The sequence below is a fragment of the Temnothorax americanus genome, unplaced genomic scaffold (assembly GCF_048541705.1).
Source record: "Temnothorax americanus isolate GAGA-0224 unplaced genomic scaffold, ASM4854170v1 Scaffold5, whole genome shotgun sequence".
Lineage (NCBI taxonomy): Eukaryota > Metazoa > Arthropoda > Insecta > Hymenoptera > Formicidae > Temnothorax > Temnothorax americanus.
In genome coordinates, this window is record NW_027509657.1 from 7,883,667 (window position 1) to 7,903,655 (window position 19,989).

Here is a 19,989-nt window from a genome sequence, read left to right on the forward strand (position 1 = left end):
GATTGTATTAACAAAACTGTCATAATGAATTCCATATATCTCGTTAGCAAATTTGAAAGAAAATATTTCTTAGTCGTAATGATCGTTTGATCTACTCGAATTCTACACACAGATATTAATAAAATTAATAAAATAAAATTAAGAAAGCATAAAACCATTCATTCCATCCCCGAGGACTTCAACTATAATTTTTTTGGTTCTTTACTATTATTTCATAAATTTATAGCACATATGTAAAATATATATTATAGATATATTGTTTGTGTGTGATAAAACAGTTTGATAAAACGTATGGTTTTGAAATTACTTCATGATTATTCATTAAGAGTATTAATATACATAATACTCATAGAATTAATTACATTAATAAACATGATTAATAATTAATAAAACTAGATTGAACTGGTGCAAAAAGATATCGTGTTATCAAACTTATTGTCTGTTGTGTGAAAAGAAAATTAAATCAAAATAAGCGAGGATTTAAAATGTTTTGAAAACTACAATGCGGGACGATAAAAAAAAAATGATAAGTAAACTTTGAGAAATGTTCGGCATGTATCGGACCACGCGGATCAATTTGTCACGAGTGGCAATCAAAATTCAGTAAAGTCACAATTGTTGATATACGTATAATGTTCAACAATATAATAAAATAATTAAGTTGGCAATTAATTTTTAGCTCTCCAAGTAATGCGCGCGTGATAGACTGAAGTTAGAACGTTAGATATGTTAAATTATGTTTATTATAAGGTGTATCTAATATATATATTTACAATCGCTTTAAAATACACGTAAAACCATTTAAGATAATATATCCGTTATTCCTCGGCGTTACCGCGCACCTCGCCGTAACGCTGGCAAATTGTGTTCCTACATCGTCGTTTTTTTTTGTCTCCGTGAAGTGTACACGATTTCGGTATCATCATGGGTATTTGTCTATTGTGTACCTGAGGCAAGGACCGTTGCTTGCATTAAATACGCTTGCAGATAGCAAGGTTTCGGGGTGGAGCGAGTAATTCCACGATATATATATATATATATATATATATACACACACACACACACATATATATATATATGTATATATATATATATATATCCTTCTTTCCTCCCATTCGTTTCCCTTCCCCTCCCCCCGCGCGCGCACAGCACTTCTCTACCGTCTAGAAAAATTATTCTACTCCTAATTCGCATATTCACTGTTATACTCGATCGTACGTCTAACTTAGATCCATAATATGCGTATAGTACACGGTTCTACATTTGTATCGTTTCGGGGACGGATTATGTCGGAAAGCCGAGAAAGATAGAGGAGCGTGAACTGTTTGAGACGGTGTCGCGTAGAAGACGCCGTCGAAGGTGTTAATATTATGTGTAATATATCATGTATTATATTACATATAATATGTGTGTATATGTGAGGTATGTTTATGTTTAGACCGAATTGCACCGAGACGGTCTCACAAGTCGACCAACTCAGTCTGGTTGGCGATTCTCTGTTCCCTTTTTCCACATATTATATTCATTATGAAAGAAAGATATTTCAGTTAGCTAAAATCATATAAAATCATACGCTAATGTCGCCTTCTCAATTTAACTTTTGATTCGCATTGACTATTCAGATTGATAACTTGCCGTCCCTCTTACAATTAGTGTCAAAAAGAGGAATGCAAAATCGAGGAAGAGGATTCACTTGTCGACTGACCGATTCATTTTTACGCTGGATGGCATCGACAGCGCGTATAAATTAATTAACAGACTTGCTCGGTTTTCTTTATATCGCGCAGCTACAAATGAGACATATTGCAGTCACCTGTAGAATAATTAAAGGAAAGGAGTATCGATCACAATTACAGAGAAAACAAGTTTGGTCATCGGCCAACCAGAATTAGCATCAACTGACATTGATGCAATTCGCCGCTGTAAACGTCGATCCTGGATCTACATGTTCGTTCTTATAGGGGCCCGAACGACGAAATAGAGTCTCGATGCGAATTCCCGGATAGTCTCGTCCTACGAATGTCCGTGATACACGTCGCCGCTGGTTCGCGAGCGACGTTCTGCAAGTGAACGTACAAGCATTTCGAAATTTCCGACACGTACGATTTGGCTATGCCCGCCCCCGCAATGCGCTATTCAACGTAACGTAAACATTAAGTGAAGTTTTACATGCTCGTTCGCAGCCAGAAACGTCCCACGTGTATTTTATATATTTTTCGGATAAAGGTCACTTTCCCGCGGTTAAATCGATAAAGCGTCACATCGTAAATTCTCGTCAAAGTTCAAATTTAGTATATTATCTTCATACATATCACACATTCACCTCACACACGTATGCGCACCGCAACGTTCTCCCATTATATTCACCCCTAAGTTATCTCTGCTTTTCTTTTCTCTAATTTCCTTTTGACATCGATAAAAAATTATATATATATATTTATATATATATTTTTCATATATATTTCAATTATTATATCGTTAATTAATTGTTCAATTAATTAATTAATCGTTATATCTTATTGTTCCATTAAAGTTAAACTAAAGTGTTCTGCGTGTGGTATGCGCTGCGCACCTCTCTGGCAAGTACCACTCAAATATATATACATACATATATATGTATATATATATATATATATATATATATATAAAGATATATGTATGTATATATTTGTAATATATAAAGTATTCACTTATATATATTTATCTGTATTTTCCATTTTTCTTTTATAAGTATTATCATGAATAACTCACAATATCTAACTACGCTGCTTTGAGATTAATTGGGTAATCGGTGCAAATAAGACATTAATTGCTCCTACTGTACCAATAATTGTTTATCGCGCAAGGTAAACCATCAGACTTCCAGAGCCGATTGCAAATATCCTTGATTGTTATAATTTATAAACGTGAACGTCCACCATTTTAAATTTGGAACATGTTCTAATAAATACAAATTTCTGTCAATTTTTATTTATAACAAAACTTCATTTTTTTCCGTATAATATACAAAAATAGCATGATACCCAATTTTTTATCTAAATAGAATCATTCCTATAAATAATTATCTAGTTCTATTAATATTGCAATGTGTACGCCATCTCGTAATTGTTTTGGTAAAATGGCGCATTCGTAAAAATAAACTAACACCCTTTCAGGTATCCATCAACATTTTGCTCTTTCGTACGATGTAAATTCTTTTCAGATATTTTCTGGTTGTTTCGCGTCTTAATACCGGGATGATACTTTTATCATAAAAATTTTTTGATTTTATCCAGCCACGCGAATTCATATAATCCAAGTATGTGAACATTGACACAAATAATAGAGCTGGACGATAAAATATTTAATGATTGTAAAAGAATCAATTTTCTAATACGAGCAAGCATGACTAATCAAAACGAATTGATATGGTTATTGGTTGTATTTGCAGTACCTGGACGAACCGTCGTAATCTCCCAGATATTTTCCCAGATACCTTTTAATCGATATCGCGAAATTAAATTTACTAGAGACTCTATCTCAAAATTTGTATGCAAAGTACCACAAGCTATGTTGTGTCATAACGCGATCCAAATACTCGAATAAATTTACAACTACTTTCCGAAAATTACTTGGTTTAGATCAATTCAATTTAGAGAATACGATCCAAAAAAATGCTCAAATTTACAATTTTCTAAAAATTACTCGGTATGTACCAATTTGATTTATACAGGTTGCTTTATGAAATTTCAATGCTGTCTCCATTCCCGTATTATTTCATTCGATCAAAATGTTGAAGACGCGATTTTCAATCAACATTCTAGCAAGGGTACATTATATTTAAAAATAAGACCGTACACTTTTGATCGAAGAGCAAAATGGAAGGCAAAGTGCCCGTCGCCACGACATTACTCGGTACGTTCCCTCGTACGATACCGCTGTTAAATGCATGACAAAAACAACCATGACGGACAGGATTTTAACCTTCCATCATCTTCAAGTGTATCGCGGCAACGACAATGAAAAAACAAATGAATTCTAATAAGCATTTGGGAAAGTATAATTAGACGTTGCTTTTTACGAGCAAAGCGAATGATCGGCTAGGCTTCTTTAGAATATTCATCAATATGCGCCATGTGCCGGCGACGTTAAGTCCGTGAAATAATCACAAAACCAACTAGCGATGACAATCGCGGCGGCTAAAGTTTTCAAAACGAGGTTCGTTGCTCGAAATGCAGGACGTTCGGTGAGGAATTTTGTACTCTTCTAAGATCATATCGGTTTGCTGACACAAAGAAACGCGCGTAAACCATCATAGAAAGTCCCCTATCTTCGGAAACTCATTAAACTGGTTGAATATTTGTACCATGATCAGTGTTATCAATTTATATCTTTGAGCGCTTAGCCTGACGAGACTTGGCAGTGCGACGTGATTTTTTTGCGGCATCGCCCGACGTTTCCTCTGCGGTAGATCTCCGTTTAAAGGATATCGAAGGCACGGGAGCCTTTGGGGGTGCCATGTCCACCGTCGGAGTCGACGGAGATTGCGTAACTACAGATTGCTGTATCACCTCGGTGGGACTGTGGGCATCCGCGATCGGAATAAAGTCGTGCCCTTCGCCGAACGCATCCGGTAGCACTCCCTGATTGGCCAAAGCTTGTAAATCCTCCGTAGGGACTGGCATTGACTGGCCACAACCTACGCACACTGGTATTGCCGGTGACTTGGATCGCCAATATTGTAGTTCGGTTTTACACTTGTTCAATTCCTAGAAAAAAAAATGGTATCTATAAGATGGGGAAATATAGATTTCTGTACTCAATTGAGAGTAAAAAAAACCAATTTACAATTCTACAATTTAAGCTATAAAAAAAAGCGAATCTATATATATAATAAATTAAATATTCATCTTTATTTTTCAAATTCCTAGAATATATCTGGGATAAATACCTGTAGGAGTGTGCTGAATTTCCGCGACGTCTCTTCATTCTTTTTGTCGTTATCATCCAATCGAGTAGCGTACTCCACAATTTGTTTCTGTTGATCCGCAATTTTCGCCTTGCAACTCTTCAAATCCCTGCGCATCAATGTTAGCTGACCGTTGTACCGTCTCATGCCCTGTTTGATCTTGCGAATCCGTTTTCGCAAAACCATATTCGATTGCGGTGGTGACACATTGGACTCCAAAAGAGCAGGATCGTCCGAACAATGCGACGAAGAACCTTCTTCTTCTCCAGCATTGCCCGTTTTTCCATTTCCGACGGTCAGCGGCGCGGAATCCAGGCACATAAATGGTTTACTCACGCTACTAGAAGCTGCGACGACAAATTGCCATCAATAAAATTCTATTGCGAAAGTATAGAAAAGTATCGAACCATTTGCTTCACTTACAGGAGAAGGTTCCCGCAAGATCCAGAAAATCGGCACCGAAGTAAGGAATTTCTGGTAACGTTGGTTCAATGTGCTCTTTGAAATATTCCATAGCCATAGTACTCAGATCAAACAATTCGTCCGTGACTTTGTAAGGTCTTTGTAATTTCGGAGTAACTTTTATGTAACAGAGAATGCGATAAACTTCGTCTAAGATCTGTAAAACGGAAATAGGATTTTTACTTCCGTTTCTCCACTATTGGGAGTTTAAACGTAATTATATGTACCTCGCCGGGAAAGAAGCAGCAATGCTTCCGTTCAATGTGCTTGCCGAAACTCATTTGCAGCAAGGTGAGCCGCATATGCAGAGTTTCTATAATATCCGACTCGCACGCTAACGGGTGATTCCGACGCGCGGACTCGCGTCTGGGCATTTGCGCTTTGATAGCCTGAAAACGGCTCAACATTTGAGCTTGTAGCTTTTGAAACGTAGAGTTCAGTATCGATCCACAAATGCGATCCAGTTGATGGCAAACCTATGGGACGAACGGGAGGTTTGCCACGGCACGTCAATCGGGAGAAACGAACCGACTTCGCTTTGAATTCAGCGATACTTACCAGACGCATATGGGCTACCATATTGAAGCCTAGATAGCCGAAGATTTTCTCAAGGATCTCGACAGGTAAATCCAGGAGATTCAGGTTGCGTGATTCAACGGTGGCCCCATTGTTAGACGTGCCAGCCGTTACCGAATGGTGCCTTTTCAACGAGTTTACTTCTACTTCGCCAACTGGTCCACTGCCACCGCTGCTTCCCATGTTACTCGACTGACGCGTCGACACCATCTTTTTTGTTTTTCAACAAGCGAGTTTATCCAAAATCTGAAGCGAAACAAGCAATGTTTTTCACAATAAACAGTAATAATACATATATAGACGCGTTACATAAATATACGTAACACACGCAGAATTAGATAAACGGATATACCGTGCGTAATTAATTTAACATTTTCATATTCTCACGTATTTTCACAAGTTTTAAGAGCGCGCAAGTTAGCAAGTGTTTTATAATGAAAAAATATTATTTTAACACACATATTTTCAAGATTAGCATATTTACAGCGGCAAGACGCAATACAAGTACACTCTGATAAATAACATTTAACAATAATTTTTATAATTTCTAGAAAGAAATATCAATGGGTATATATATTGTCGCTTCTCCGCTTAGCAAAGAACGTTATAAGCGATTATTATTGTACGTTGCGATTCACGGACTCCAAAGATAAAGACAGACGTAGGTCAATCGTTTTAAGTACACTCTCCGTAATGCGTTTTATTTTTTTCCCCACAACGAACAATGAAGTTTTCGCGAGCTACTTCCGCTCTCTCTCTTCCCGCAGAACTTGTTTAAATACCAAACCTTGGCTGCAAGTCAACGAACTTGCTTCAGCGAGCCTCTATCGAGGGTCCGAAGACCATTGCGCGAACGTGTATCGCGCAAGCACTTCAGACACAAATCCCAGACAAATAGTCGAAGAAACACAACCAGACGGATCGCGCGGAGCAGCACCGATGACGCTCCAAATTAGAACGACGATTCTTACGTGAGCGGAAACGCGCTCTTCGTTGCGAAATTCATTCCGACGAGGCGTTTTCGCCGTCGCTGCGGAATTATTCGCGGATCACCCGCGCGTCGCGAGTGCCTCGGGTTCCCCGAGGTCTTTCGGGGTCACGCAATCCCGTTCCCGTCGAGAAACGAAATATATCCGACGTCTAGAACCTGACGAGGAAGAGGCGAACGGCACTGCGCGCGATGCGCGATGCGCGAGTCGCGCGCGCGTTGCGTAAACAAGATGCTGAGCGATGGTTACTCGGGTTCTCACCGATCACCGCGTCTCCTCGGAGCCGTGCTCGAGCACGGACTTTTAATTTTCCGACGATCGTACGTGGTCAGGTCAAGAGAGCCGATCGTCGGCTCCGAAATCAGGCTCACCCTCGGGCGACGACGACTCCGTCTGGCTCGCGCTTGTCCCGCACGTCCGTCCCGATCGCCAGATCGGAGCCGACGATCCGACGTGGACGTCGCGGACGCCAAACGCGTCGGAGTACGGCTGAAAGGCCGGATCGGTACGAAGACGTGAGCGTTTAACGGTCGCGGGAAGAGGTTCGCGCGGCGTCGCGGGGTGTCGAGGGGGGACAGGGGGGAAGGCGGAGAAGGGGGAGGGGGTGCAGCGTAAAAGAAGGAGGGAAGGAGACCGAGCCGCGGCGCGAACAAAAGATCGGAGTCGAGTTAGGTGTCGAGCGCGACGAGCCGATTTCACCGTTAACGTAGCAGAGGGTTCGCTGCCCCCCGCGCGTCGTCGTCGCGCGGAAGCGAAGGAGGCAGGGGGGCCCTCTCTCCCGCTCTCCGCGATCGCCGGTACTCGGAGCGGAGCGCGATATCGACTTCGGAAGCCTCACTCGCGAGATCGAGGTGTCTTCCCCGGAACCTGTCGCCCTTGTAAGGGAAACCGAGGAAACGGGGGACGCGGCGACGGGGCGAGAGGGGAGAGGGATCCCGCCACCGAAGACGAGAGACGAGACGCGAACGACGACGACAATGCGCGTAGAGAAACAAATGTGGAGAAACAAACCGGGTGACCTGTGCGCGCGAGTAATCGATGCACCCGCGATCTTCTCTTTCTCCTCGCTACCAGGACCGCTAGAGCCGCCTGGCTCTGGTCGAGAACGAGATCGGGCAGATAGAAAGGGAGAGGGAGGGGGAGGGAGAGAGAAGGGGAGGAGAAAGAGAGCGAGGCTCGAAGGGAGACGTCGAGACGACGAGTGCCCCGAGTTAGACGAGCGGCAACATCACTGTATCCGCGTTGGCGTTTTCAGCGACATTTTGACGGAGAGACTTCCCCGCCTCTCCTCCACCCCCCCCCCACAAGCTACTCCCCGCTGCCGCGTTCGTTTTACTGCCGAGCTTACACACGCACACACTCTCTCTCTCTCTCTCTCTTTCGCTCGCTCCTTCCTCGTTTTCCTTTTTTTTTCGTCCTTCTCGTTCGTTCGCTCGTTTACTCACTCACTCACTCACACACTCTCTCGCCCGTTAAAAGCCCCGTGCAATTATGGCGCGGTTACACATAATCCCACAACCGAGGAAAAAATCGCCACTCCTCCCGCGGATAAACAGCTTTTCCCCAGTCCATTTTACCTGCTCCAGCTAGCTGTCCTGGCCAGCACCGAGCACGTAGCTGTCGTCGTAGCTCGCGTAGTAGCGGCTCGGGGAACCGAGCTCTTTCTCTCTCTCCCTCCTATCCCCGCTCGATCGCTCTCTCTCTCTCGCTCCGTCCCTTCGCGAACGTATCGAAAATAAATATTGTCACTGGCCGAGACGAGCGGGACGAGCCGTTGCTGGCTCCTCGCGAGTCGCGCGCACGCGAATGTCGCGGACGGCGATGGCACGCGGGCACCGCGGCGCGGCGCACACCCGGGTTCCGCTTCCGCGGCGCGCGGCCGTTGCTACGCTCCAAAGCGGCGTACGGCGTACCGGGGGGGCACAACGCCGACGTCGTCGACGGCGGGCAACGGCGGCGCGGAGATGCGCACATACGTATTACCGCGGCGAGAATACAGAATACGCGCTCGCGCTCGCGCGACGCGACACACACCGCACCGCACCGCAACCGCACCACACACGCTCCCGCTTCGACGCGCGCCGCGCCACACCGCGTACCGCGTACCGCGTGCGAACGTGCCACAACTGCCACAGCCACACACGACCGCGCGCGGCGCACGCGTGCGCCTTTCGATTGGCCGCGGGCCGCGGCCGCGGACCAGTCCGCGTCGCCTCCGCGAGCCGCCTGAACGTAGCGAGCGCGCGCCGATCGAAATCCTAGGGACTTTTCGACCGCCGTGCTGGGGGCATTTCCTTGTCGCGCGACGCCCGCGCAATCTGAAATTCTGAACGTTGTCGCGAACTCACGACTGCTCGCACGACCGACGACCGACGAACGGAACGTGGCGAACGTGCAATGCGCGGGAGGGAGAATGACGGGAATGACGACGATGACGAATGACGACACGACGACGTTACTGAATTTCCCGAATGCTCTTCTCCTCCCCGAACTCCGTAGTTTTTACAGCGAACGATTCGGTCGCGCTTGCGACATCGTCGACGTTACGCAAGCGTGTGCGATTATATGTTTCTTTTCGAATCTCGAAGCGAAATTTAAATTGCAATGTATTCTTAAATTGTATTCTTTTGAACTTTGGCCCGTATTCATAGTTCGTTCTTATTTCAAGACTGCGTCGTAAGATAATGTCTTTTAAGATGCTTAATTTTACGATTCTGTTATTGGTTTAAAACATCTTAAGATTGTATAATACTTAAGATTGTCTTAAATATAAAATCGGATTTATGAGTTCTCTGGCCTCTATATAAGTCCGTGTAACACCTTCGGATCGTGTTTAAAGCCTGATGGAATCTGGGGTCTGGGGTCTATCTTTTTACATCGTGCCATTGAGAGTCATATAATAATTACGACTCGACAATTGAAACTATAAACGGATATGATATTTCAGTCATCGGATCAACGCGGTTTTGATAACTTTCGTTGTAACGTCTATAGGTTGATGAACTTTCGACGATTACGTTTCTGCAGAGTTTTCGCCACAAAGAGGGATAACGTCTTATTATCTTTGCCGTGGATACGCGAATTCAATGAACGAAGTAACGAACCTACGTGAAAATGCATTTAATTTATCTACTTGGCGATCAATCGTAATCGGTAATATATACATAATATTTGTGATAACACGCGTTACGGATTGCATCTCACGCTCACGGTAAATTAAAAATGCCGTATAAAATACATAAATATAATGACGAGAGTCGAGAGACGCTCGAAACGGTTGTAATTATTGTCTTCGTCACCTTCCCATTTGTATAGGCGAACAACGACAGAGGTCAACAACGCGGCGTCGACATAATCGGGTAACCATCGGAACCACAAATTGCGAGCTGTATCGCACGCATTTACCATTTACCTTTACTCGATTGTTATCTCAATTTCTGGCGTTGTGCAATCGACAAACAATAGCCGGGCGGCGAGCGGCAACGTTACGCCTCCGTCGTTCATTCCGGCGCTGCATTGTTAATGTTAAGCGTGGCCACGTACGTTAATTTTCCAGAATTTCTAGCAGCGATATCTCGTCCCGACGTTATAACGCGCGCGAATCCTAATGAGCGTGACACTTGGCGTCGCACGCGCATCGGCTGACGGTTGATCTTTTATCATCGGGCATAATATGTGCGATTCGGTCACATATAACGCATTTGTCCCGCAGCCAGTCCAGAAAGTCAAATGGCACGAAACGCGAATGCTAAATCGATCTCGAGGAGAAAACACTTGAATCGTTCCTTGATTCCGCGCGATCGATCATTTCTTACGTAATGTACAACATACCGTTACCCGGTCGAACGTATTGTTCTCGATACAGATATTTCAATAGAGCGAGAACCTGGAAAAATTCCGTCTCCGATCGTGTGCTTTTTGCATCAATCTCGCTCGATCCGTCCTCGCTCGCGGAGATTTCTATTATACATCTACCGCCGTTTATTATGGTGAAACGCTTGCGAAATCGAACGCGTTGCCCGACAGTCTCGATGAAATTCTTCTCATCTGTAACGCTAATTGCGTAAGTATCGCCCGAGTCGACGATATTTCGCGCGATATTTCGATGTTTTCTCGGAAGAGAGATGAAATTTTACGAAGCGAAATATTAAACCTAATTACCCAAACAGGTATTTTTTTTATCTACGTGAAAATGATATATAAACTGGCGTGTATGCGTAAAATAAGGTCGAGTACAACATTAACATTTATACTCGACCTTATTTTACGCGTGATTATCTAATGCACTTTCCGCATTTTGTTTTTACGTATTTCTGTGTACTGGTGTGTGTTTTTTTTTTTTTTTTAGAGCTACTACATTGCGCTAAAAGATTTTCTCGTGATTGAAAATTAGAGATGTATATATTGTACATATAATGCGAGCCGTAAGGATATAATAATTAGTCTCTCGTTGGATAGAATCCGACGATAAAAGAACGTCGTTTTCCCCATTACGTTATTGATGAAAACAGGATGTTATTAATCTTTCAATAGCCAATTTGAGAACTGAGATCGCGAATTGTATAACAAATCTGCCGGGGATTACGGTCGTTGGGTCGGATTACGCGGGAGAAAACCGCAGAGAATAATTTTCGCGAAACGGAAGTCGAGGAATACCGAAAAGCGCGACGGTAGGAAGATACCGTAAGTTATTCATCACATATCGCCGGATATATTCACGAGATTTCCGCCTGTGCTATACTACGTTTACGCGAGCGTTACTTCTGTAGTAACTTACGATATATTACTCGTTTACGCGGAGTAACGTATCGTAAGTTACTACAGAAGTAACGCTCGCGTAAACGTAGTACTAGTCAAACGGACTGCTAAATACTAAATAACACATCAGCAAACACTAACGGGCTGCATTGTTTGATATTAAACGCGTGCAAAGTTGCACTCGTGAAACATATACGTCTACAGAACGTTAAATATATCGTAAGATTTGCTCAAGCGAGAAGTGCGAGGACCTCGTATTTGATTGCCAAAAACTTTTAGGCGTTCCTCGAATTTCGTCTTTTTTTTTTGCTCCGAACAATTTAAGTTGCATTGCCAAATTTATCCATAAAAAAATGTAATAAAAATAATATTTTAATATATAATTGTTTGGAAAAAATTAAAAAAATTACTCTTAACAATTTACCTTTTCATGGAAAAATATAAAATAATTCCAATGCAGAGATTACCCGCGAAAAATTGAGCGCATATTTTTAAAATTCCGAGTCTTTGGAAACCTTTAAAAATGACAAAAAAAAGGGAACGAGGAGAAGCAGACATATAGACGTAGACTTTTAAAAGTTAAACATATACTTATTATCAGAATAATAGGAGCGATAGATTTGTACGATAACAAGCTTTTAAGCTACCCATAATTTTCGAGCTGAATCGCGAATCACTGTATACGTGCGGTACAAAGGATTTGAGCAATCAGAGCCCGCGATTTGCCAGTTTGATTGTCAAAAGCAAGCGGATTTATGCCAGCCGTTGTTTAATTCGCCTATTTTTTTTTTATCTAGTTTTCAAGGTCGCATCTCGAAATCATTACTCGCCGTGTTGATTTCGTAGATCGTCATGAAACAAATCGTGTTCTTCCCTCTTCGCTGTCGACGCGACGACGCAAAGTCAATCGCACGTCGCGAAATAGAAGCGGCGAACTCTTATTTAACATGGTCGACCGAGCCGGCAGTACTCAGTCTACCACCGGCCGTAATACAGAAATATTCGCATTACCTCGCTGATTCCTCGACGAATCGGCGAGTCGTTGAAAGTGCCGCGAGATTTCGTATGGTGTTTGCGCTGACGGGGTGAACGATCATGGTACTTTCGGTCGTTTATCTCGGCCTCCTCCTCCTATCGGGTGAGTCTCTGCTTGAACCTTCGGCACGATCACTTTGGAACAGCTCCTCGCTCCTCTGCATAAACCTAACGTCGCTCGAAGATGCTTCTTCAAGCTGTTGTTCTCAGTCTCAGACATGTTGTTCTTTGCGGATTGTAGAATTGCAGATTCGGTAATCTTAAATATTCATGCGGCATTAAAATACAAAAATACCATGGCATTTGCGTTTTGACACTTTAGAAATAAGATTTTAAAAATAAGATATCAGATAAGATATTAGTACTTTATAGTCGTTTTAACGATTACACAGAATAATATCATAAAACTGTTGAACATAAAATTGATGTTGTTTTATACGTAGAGGTATCAAAAGTTCTTGTTAAATATTGTAGAAAAATATTTGTATGTCTGTTTGACTGACAATGAGTTGCGATGATTATTTGTTAGTAACGAAGAAAATATTAAAATCACGACATTAGCTTTAGCTTCAACGAGAGATCATGTGAAGACAATGATGATGAAGACAATAATAAAATTATCCAATGTTTCCTGCAAGCTTGTCATATGTGAATCTCGCGATTGAAAATATTTTGTCTCGATAACGAGCAATAGTGTGTAGCTCACCAAAATCATCATGGTACGGACGTATTTTTATTTTCAAGCGCGATAAAATGTGTGATTGAGCTACACGCGAGTAAAACGAAATAAAACAAATAAATTATCTGTCTCATTAAGTCGATTAATGTATATATATATATATACATATATATATATACATATATACATATATATACATATATACATATATATATATATATATATATATATATAAAAGACAATTGACTTAAATTTCAACTACAATACCCGAATAGTATTATTAAGAAATGAATGTTTAGTGCACATGATGAAGTGCATTAATACATTGAAATTATTGCTGAAAATGATCGCAAAACATCATACAGGGAATACAGGAATTGCGATTAAAAGATGCCAATTATAATTTTATCAACAGAGATTCTGCTATATGTAACAGAGCTCAATAACAATTTAATTTAGCAGGTATTTTCGCAAGTTTCCGTTTCCAATACTTCAATATGTATTTCAATATTGTATGAACGCTGTGTCAAACTGTAGAAACAATCGTTATAACTAACGATACAAATAATGATCATCGTGCAAAAGTGATGAGCGTAATTTGACGGATTGTTCTCGTGACACACGTCAGGCGAATCGTTATGTTAAGTTAAATCACCACAAATAAATGTAGTTGTATATGTATCCCATCATCCGATCGAGTAATTTTACATTGAACGCAGAAAACTCTCTTCGAACAGTCTTGAACAGAATTATGTATTATTGCGTTGTTCGGGGAGCGGAAAAAATTGGATTTTTATCTGAAGCGACACTTTTTTCGTAATCCATTACGCCGTTAAGTGATTGTCAACTAATCCTTTCGAGGTAGACTAACGTCTCATATTTTCTTAGTGAGTCGTCTGATAAAAGTTGCCATATGGGTATCGAAACGGTATTATCATTTTATATCGGTTTTTATGTGTGCAATGTGCCTGCGTGCGCCATTTCTGCTGTCGTTGAGACGCGCGTCTCGACGAGTAATCAGTTGTAATTAAAGAAAGGACCTAGAACTTGAGAATTGCATAATCCCTGATGATCATCACGTTGTTGTAACGCAAGCACGAAACATTGCTATCGCTTTCGAGGCTTGTTTGCTATCGTAAAAATGTAAATTTACATGCGATACGCACGTATATGCATCGTTCTAAGAGATAATATTTGATGGATCGACAAATGGAATGTCAAGGCACATTTAGCGAAAGAATTTTTTTTTATCAAGTACAGACAATGTTGCGAAAGCTGATGTTCGAAAGTTACACGCTTCGAAAGTTTGAAATTATAAAGCGTAATCGAGTAAATTTGCTCAATGTGTGAAGCAAAAAGTCTTGCATTTAACTTTAAAGAGAAATTCTAACGATAAATTATAAGTGAAGGCCTCATGCGCAAACATACAGTTTGCATCGTTCTGTCAAATTGTCACAGACGTAGTAACTTTGGGAATATCGATCTCTGTGATTTTGTTATACAAAATTAATGGAATCGTAATCGCGTCTACACGAACGTTCATCTTTTTCAGAATATATTTCAGTCTATTGTTAGAACAGGCTATTGTTTGAAGGCTATTGTTCGAACAGCCTTTTTGCAGTTGGTTAAATTCAATTCCCTCGTTTCTTTGATTTACATATGTTATTATCCTTATTATCCTTATTATTATTATATGTTCAAAAGCAAGCAGGTGATACTTTTAAGATATAAAATTTTTACGGATTCTTCAACCATAAGTAGCGATTATTATTCGATTTCGCGAGATATTTTTATTATGCGGTTGCAGTTTTTTCGAAATTTCGCGTTATCGTCAGATGTCTCGGACCTCTGCGGACGATGTCTCTCTTGCATGTGACTCACGTAATCGTACGTGCAACAAAAAAGATTTTGCGTAATGGAAGAAGGACGCCGAGGATGTTCATCGTTCTCAAGATAATCACTTTAAATCAGCCAAGGATTTCCAGACAGTGTCACGTCGACGGTCCCCACACTCCCCACGTAACCGTTTGGACTAAAAAGCACGAAAACAATATTCTCGAGTAAAGCGTCTCTCATCGCATATGTCGAGCAGATGTGGGGAACCTTAAAGCAACCAGGTGACGACTTGCCCACCGAATAAGTACCGGCGGAAAAGAATCGCGAGTACACTCGTTAGCTAGATAATCAAGAAACGGCCAATTGTCTTTCAAGAGACAGAGAACTTCGAATGCACTTTCAACTTCCGCGAAAATCTTCCGGCGCATTTAATGGCCGATCCGTTAGAAAGCGCATCGATAATATCTGGGCTGAGCTGAAAATATTAATATATTTTCTATAACAAATTAAGTTATCAGTTATCACATCTCTACGAATTTCAAGAAGTTGAGAGATTGAAGTTATCTTCCTCTTTCAATAATTTTTTATTTTCAGACATAAAACTTTACCAAAAATTACTTGTCTATCGAAATAAAGCCGTATATATGTTTTCTTCGTGTAACATTGCATTCGTGTACTCATTCTTATTCATATCATTCATTATCGTAATCGAAATTTTATATTGTTAGCATCGCCCATTATTATTCGCTCTGCGTTTTTCTTTTTACGAGATTTGTGTAATGAGCGAATTGTAAAAAATTAGTATAAACATTTTTCTTTTTTCAGGTCTCTGTCGCGGTCAAGAATTCAGTTACGAGGGAAGTCTAGGTGAGTCTGACAGAGAAGTTCGTTATCCGACGTTAATTGATAATGATGCACTTCGAAATGAGATCAATCTTGTTTTCGCAGGTCCGTCGCATTGGGGTGATGAGTATCATACGTGCATTGGGAAACATCAATCGCCCATCAACATAGAGGAGCACAATGTGAAGAACGTCAGCCTACAGCCACTGAGATTGATCGGCATTGACAATCCGTGCCAGTCGTACGTGACGAACACCGGTCACACGGGTAAGAATTTCACGGTTCGGTTCTACATTCGGCACGCCGAGAAAGAGACATTGGATTCGTTAGCTCGAGGTTTTCTCGCGGTTCGCGTTAAGTATTCCCGTTGGGAAACCCCTCGCGATCACATTCACGAGGATTAAAGTCGATAAAAACGTTTCGTTACGATATAATTGGGACGATAAAACAAGGAAATGAGAAAAAACAGATACTTTGTACCTTGTAATTATAAATATATCCTGGTGTACAAACGAACTCACAATAAATCACACGAATGTTAAATAGAAGTGACTAAAACGCTGACAAGACAAAAAGTTCGCAAACGATTCGTATACGTATCATTACTGGCGGTTAAATCAGCTCAGATATAAGAGATTACTTTTAACACGTAATACCGATGTTACATAAAAAAAGATATATATCTTTGATATAATTGCATACAACACACTGATGTCTTTAATATTTTAATAATTGCTGTTGCATGCAACTTGTTTTTCCTCCAATCAAGTCATGCTGAAAACCAACGAATCCAAAGCAGCCATGCTGTCCGGAGGACCCTTAGAGAATAATATCTACGTGTTTGAACAACTGCATTTTCATTGGGGCCAGAACGATTACGAGGGATCCGAAGATTTAATTAACAACCATTCGTTCCCGATGGAAATGCACGCTGTGTTTTACAAGGAGGATTACAAGTCGATGGATGAAGCTCTTAAGCACGAAGATGGTCTGGCTATTTTAGCATATTTGTACGAGGTAAGAGATCACGTCGATTTCGAAATTTTACTTCGTATCTTTTATGCGTTATTATAATTAATCTTCTTGCATCGTTATATAAATTTTTTCAAAAATAATCTTACACGTTAAAAGTCTATTTTTTAATAAAATCATGCAGATAAGCCCTCAACCAAATCCAACGTACGAACCGATCGTAAAATTATTACCTGACATAGAAGCGATGGGTAAGGGAAAAGTATTGCAAGAGCCTTTGTTATTGGAAACAATACTTGTGCCAGATATTGCGAACATGCAGGACTACTTCACATATAACGGCTCATTAACTACTCCACCTTGTCTCGAGGTTGCTACGTGGATTGACTTTAAGGATCGTCAAGAATTATCGCGCGAGCAGGTCTCTTAACATGATTTGCGAGTACCATAAACATTTCTCTAACGTTATAATGTTATTTATAAATTGATCATTTTTTGGCACATATTTTCAATCACTTAAACTATGTACATATATGTCTGCAAATTTGATACGTAAGAACACGCAGATTTCTCGTTTAATTTCAGTTGTCTGCATTTCGTGACTTACGGAACCCACAGGGCAACAAATTGACTCACAATTTCCGGCCGGTGCAGCCTTTGGAAGATCGAGTAGTTCTTCGCAACATTCCGCAAGAGCATAGCACGCCGAGTAACATTTCTGAAGACCATCATTTCGATGGGCATTCTGGACAACGGAGTGTCGTGGTGCCGATTCTGTTCGTTGCATTAGGAGCTCTTGTGGCAATCTTTCTGTTTGCCATGTGAAATCCTTGATACGAAATATTCTAGTCAAAGAGTGTTTTTCAATTGTTATCACAACCTTTAAAGGAAGAGAACGACAACAATTAGTGAATATTACTAAGCGAAAAAGAATCTAATTTTATATAATATTGTTTGACGGTTAAGATATTTCTTAATTGAGTAAACGCTCTAAAATAAAGTTTTATGATATCATGTAACTAGAACACATTTTATGTGACGATTTTTAATTTAACAGCAATACGTTAATTATTTCTTAACATTGTAACAACGACATAAGCAATTCAAGATCATGACGCACGCAGCACACATATACGTACATAACGTAAAACGTTATCTTTACACATACGTTAATCGCAATAATTTAATTGTGATTAATAGTGACATATAACAGTTTCCAAGATAAAATGTTTGCATTAAGATTGAATTTTAAAATAAATAGATGTGTCATTCTCCATGCGAGCGAGTTCAAGCGAATATTTAATTCATAAGGAGCTATATCAATGATTTAGATACCTCATGTGCTACATATAAGAAATAATGATGAACTACAAATATATAAATGTTGAGAGATTGTTAAATATATATTCTATAAATAAAAAAAAATATAATTTATTACGAAATATACATATTTTTGACAACGTACTATTCATTCTTTGTGAGAATTATTTACGTAAGCTGCTAAATCTTGTTGGCCTTGTTTGAGACGTGCCCTCACTTCTTCTGCTATCGCTTTCTGCGTTCTCCTCTCTAATATTTCCAATTTTTTGGCTATATCTCGCTTCAGATCCCAATCAGGCTTTCTCGGTGCTAAATTACTGATATCCTAGTAAGTGAAAAAAGCAAACAAAATAAAAATTGTTTTTGAGAAATCGTACAGAACGCTGCAGAATAATGGCCATATCGAAGAAATATGTAATTCTATATACACATATATACATAGAAGCTTCAGCAGATTATCTTTGATCAATAAATTCTTTGACAATTTTGAATCACGTTCTAGTAAAAACATGGAAGGGCCATCATCAGTAAATAAAAAGTAGTTTAATAGTAGAACAGATTTTGTGGAACGTCCCAAACTTACCAGTTCCTCGATAACCACTTTACTGTTCGCAGCGTCCAGTTGCTCCTGAACTACGGCTTCCACATCGCCGGGTTTCGCATCCTCTATCACATTATTCTTCAAACTTTCGTCCTGCGGCTTATAACTCCGAAATTTTGGCCTGAAAACACAAGATTCTGAGCGATTCAACGGCAATGTGAGGTTAGATTTCAATCTGTATCTTTTAAAATAAAACTTACTTCGGCAAATTTTCGACCGTGTCGTTCTCATTGTCTTTGCCCTCTTCATTCTTTCGTTTGAGCGCCTGAAGCCGTTCTTTTCTCTTCAAAGCTTCCTCCTCTAACGAGCCAATTTTCTCTTCTGTCATTTTCGAATAATAAACATTCGTAAAATCACAGATGACACTTGGCTAGTAACTCTGGACACACTACTGACACTACTTAAGAACTACCGTGTTCCCAGATAGGCCGGGTTTTTCGCGCGTGCGCAGCGAATTTGATTTCAATAAAATGTTCGGTTTCGGAAGAAAGGTTTCGAAATACATATATTTACATATAAAACACATATTTTTATATTTTGTTTAACAAAAATTGTATTTTTGAAGACAATTCTCGCACAACCATTGTCAATATTAATGATGTTAGGTATACCCAACTTCTAATTCAAAATTAAAATACAATTAAAGTTTTGGAATAATTTATGCCGATAATAATTTATCTTAATAATCCGCGTCGACTCTCTTATTACTAATTTCTTTTATGTTATTATTATTGAGAGTCCTTAATTATATTTTATTATTTTTAATAACCTGTAAAAAATTAAAAATCATTCTTCCTCATTATTGCAGTTTTGATCAATATATAGTCTTAAAAAATTTTAATTCGTATATATAATTTATATATTATAATATAATAGTTTTTTAATTAAAAACTTTTTCAAATACATTTTTAACATTTTAATAAAATTTTTGCAGGCATTTTCCACGGTTAATTTGTGATAAAGTAACCAC

General features: G+C 40.1%; 3 protein-coding genes across 10 annotated transcripts; 1 reads left to right on the forward strand and 2 right to left on the reverse strand.

Annotated features, from left to right (window-relative positions):
* Positions 1 to 725: 725 nt before the first annotated feature.
* On the reverse strand, positions 726 to 9,052 carry Dmpd (F-box protein dampened). Of its 6 annotated transcripts, none has more exons than XM_077417750.1 (6): positions 8,553 to 9,052; positions 5,969 to 6,232; positions 5,638 to 5,799; positions 5,372 to 5,567; positions 4,931 to 5,295; positions 726 to 4,748 (listed from the first exon to the last, which is right to left on the reverse strand). In XM_077417750.1, exons 2-6 carry the CDS (start codon positions 6,194 to 6,196, stop codon positions 4,365 to 4,367), a joined length of 1,335 nt encoding a protein of 444 aa, XP_077273876.1. In that variant the 5' UTR covers positions 6,197 to 6,232; positions 8,553 to 9,052; the 3' UTR covers positions 726 to 4,364. The 6 variants fall into 6 exon arrangements, with proteins under 6 accessions (XP_077273876.1, XP_077273870.1, XP_077273872.1 ...); XM_077417744.1 differs by having other exon boundaries at positions 5,638 to 5,886; positions 8,553 to 9,050; XM_077417746.1 differs by lacking the exon at positions 8,553 to 9,052 and adding an exon at positions 7,987 to 8,239 and having other exon boundaries at positions 5,638 to 5,886.
* Positions 9,053 to 12,481: 3,429 nt separating this feature from the next.
* Positions 12,482 to 18,562, forward strand: LOC143903798 (carbonic anhydrase 2). 2 transcript variants are annotated; one of them, XM_077417760.1, is made up of 6 exons: positions 12,482 to 12,871; positions 16,109 to 16,150; positions 16,232 to 16,393; positions 16,896 to 17,143; positions 17,283 to 17,519; positions 17,684 to 18,562. In XM_077417760.1, the coding sequence occupies exons 1-6, from the start codon at positions 12,829 to 12,831 to the stop codon at positions 17,921 to 17,923; spliced, it is 972 nt and encodes a 323-aa protein (XP_077273886.1). In that variant the 5' UTR covers positions 12,482 to 12,828; the 3' UTR covers positions 17,924 to 18,562. The 2 variants fall into 2 exon arrangements, with proteins under 2 accessions (XP_077273886.1, XP_077273887.1); XM_077417761.1 differs by lacking the exon at positions 12,482 to 12,871 and adding an exon at positions 15,131 to 15,564.
* On the reverse strand, positions 17,549 to 19,397 carry LOC143903802 (coiled-coil domain-containing protein 12). 2 transcript variants are annotated; one of them, XM_077417770.1, is made up of 4 exons: positions 19,220 to 19,397; positions 19,002 to 19,140; positions 18,564 to 18,743; positions 17,549 to 17,978 (listed from the first exon to the last, which is right to left on the reverse strand). In XM_077417770.1, the coding sequence occupies exons 1-3, from the start codon at positions 19,345 to 19,347 to the stop codon at positions 18,567 to 18,569; spliced, it is 444 nt and encodes a 147-aa protein (XP_077273896.1). In that variant the 5' UTR covers positions 19,348 to 19,397; the 3' UTR covers positions 17,549 to 17,978; positions 18,564 to 18,566. The 2 variants fall into 2 exon arrangements, with proteins under 2 accessions (XP_077273896.1, XP_077273898.1); XM_077417772.1 differs by having other exon boundaries at positions 19,002 to 19,156; positions 19,220 to 19,395.
* Positions 19,398 to 19,989: the final 592 nt, after the last annotated feature.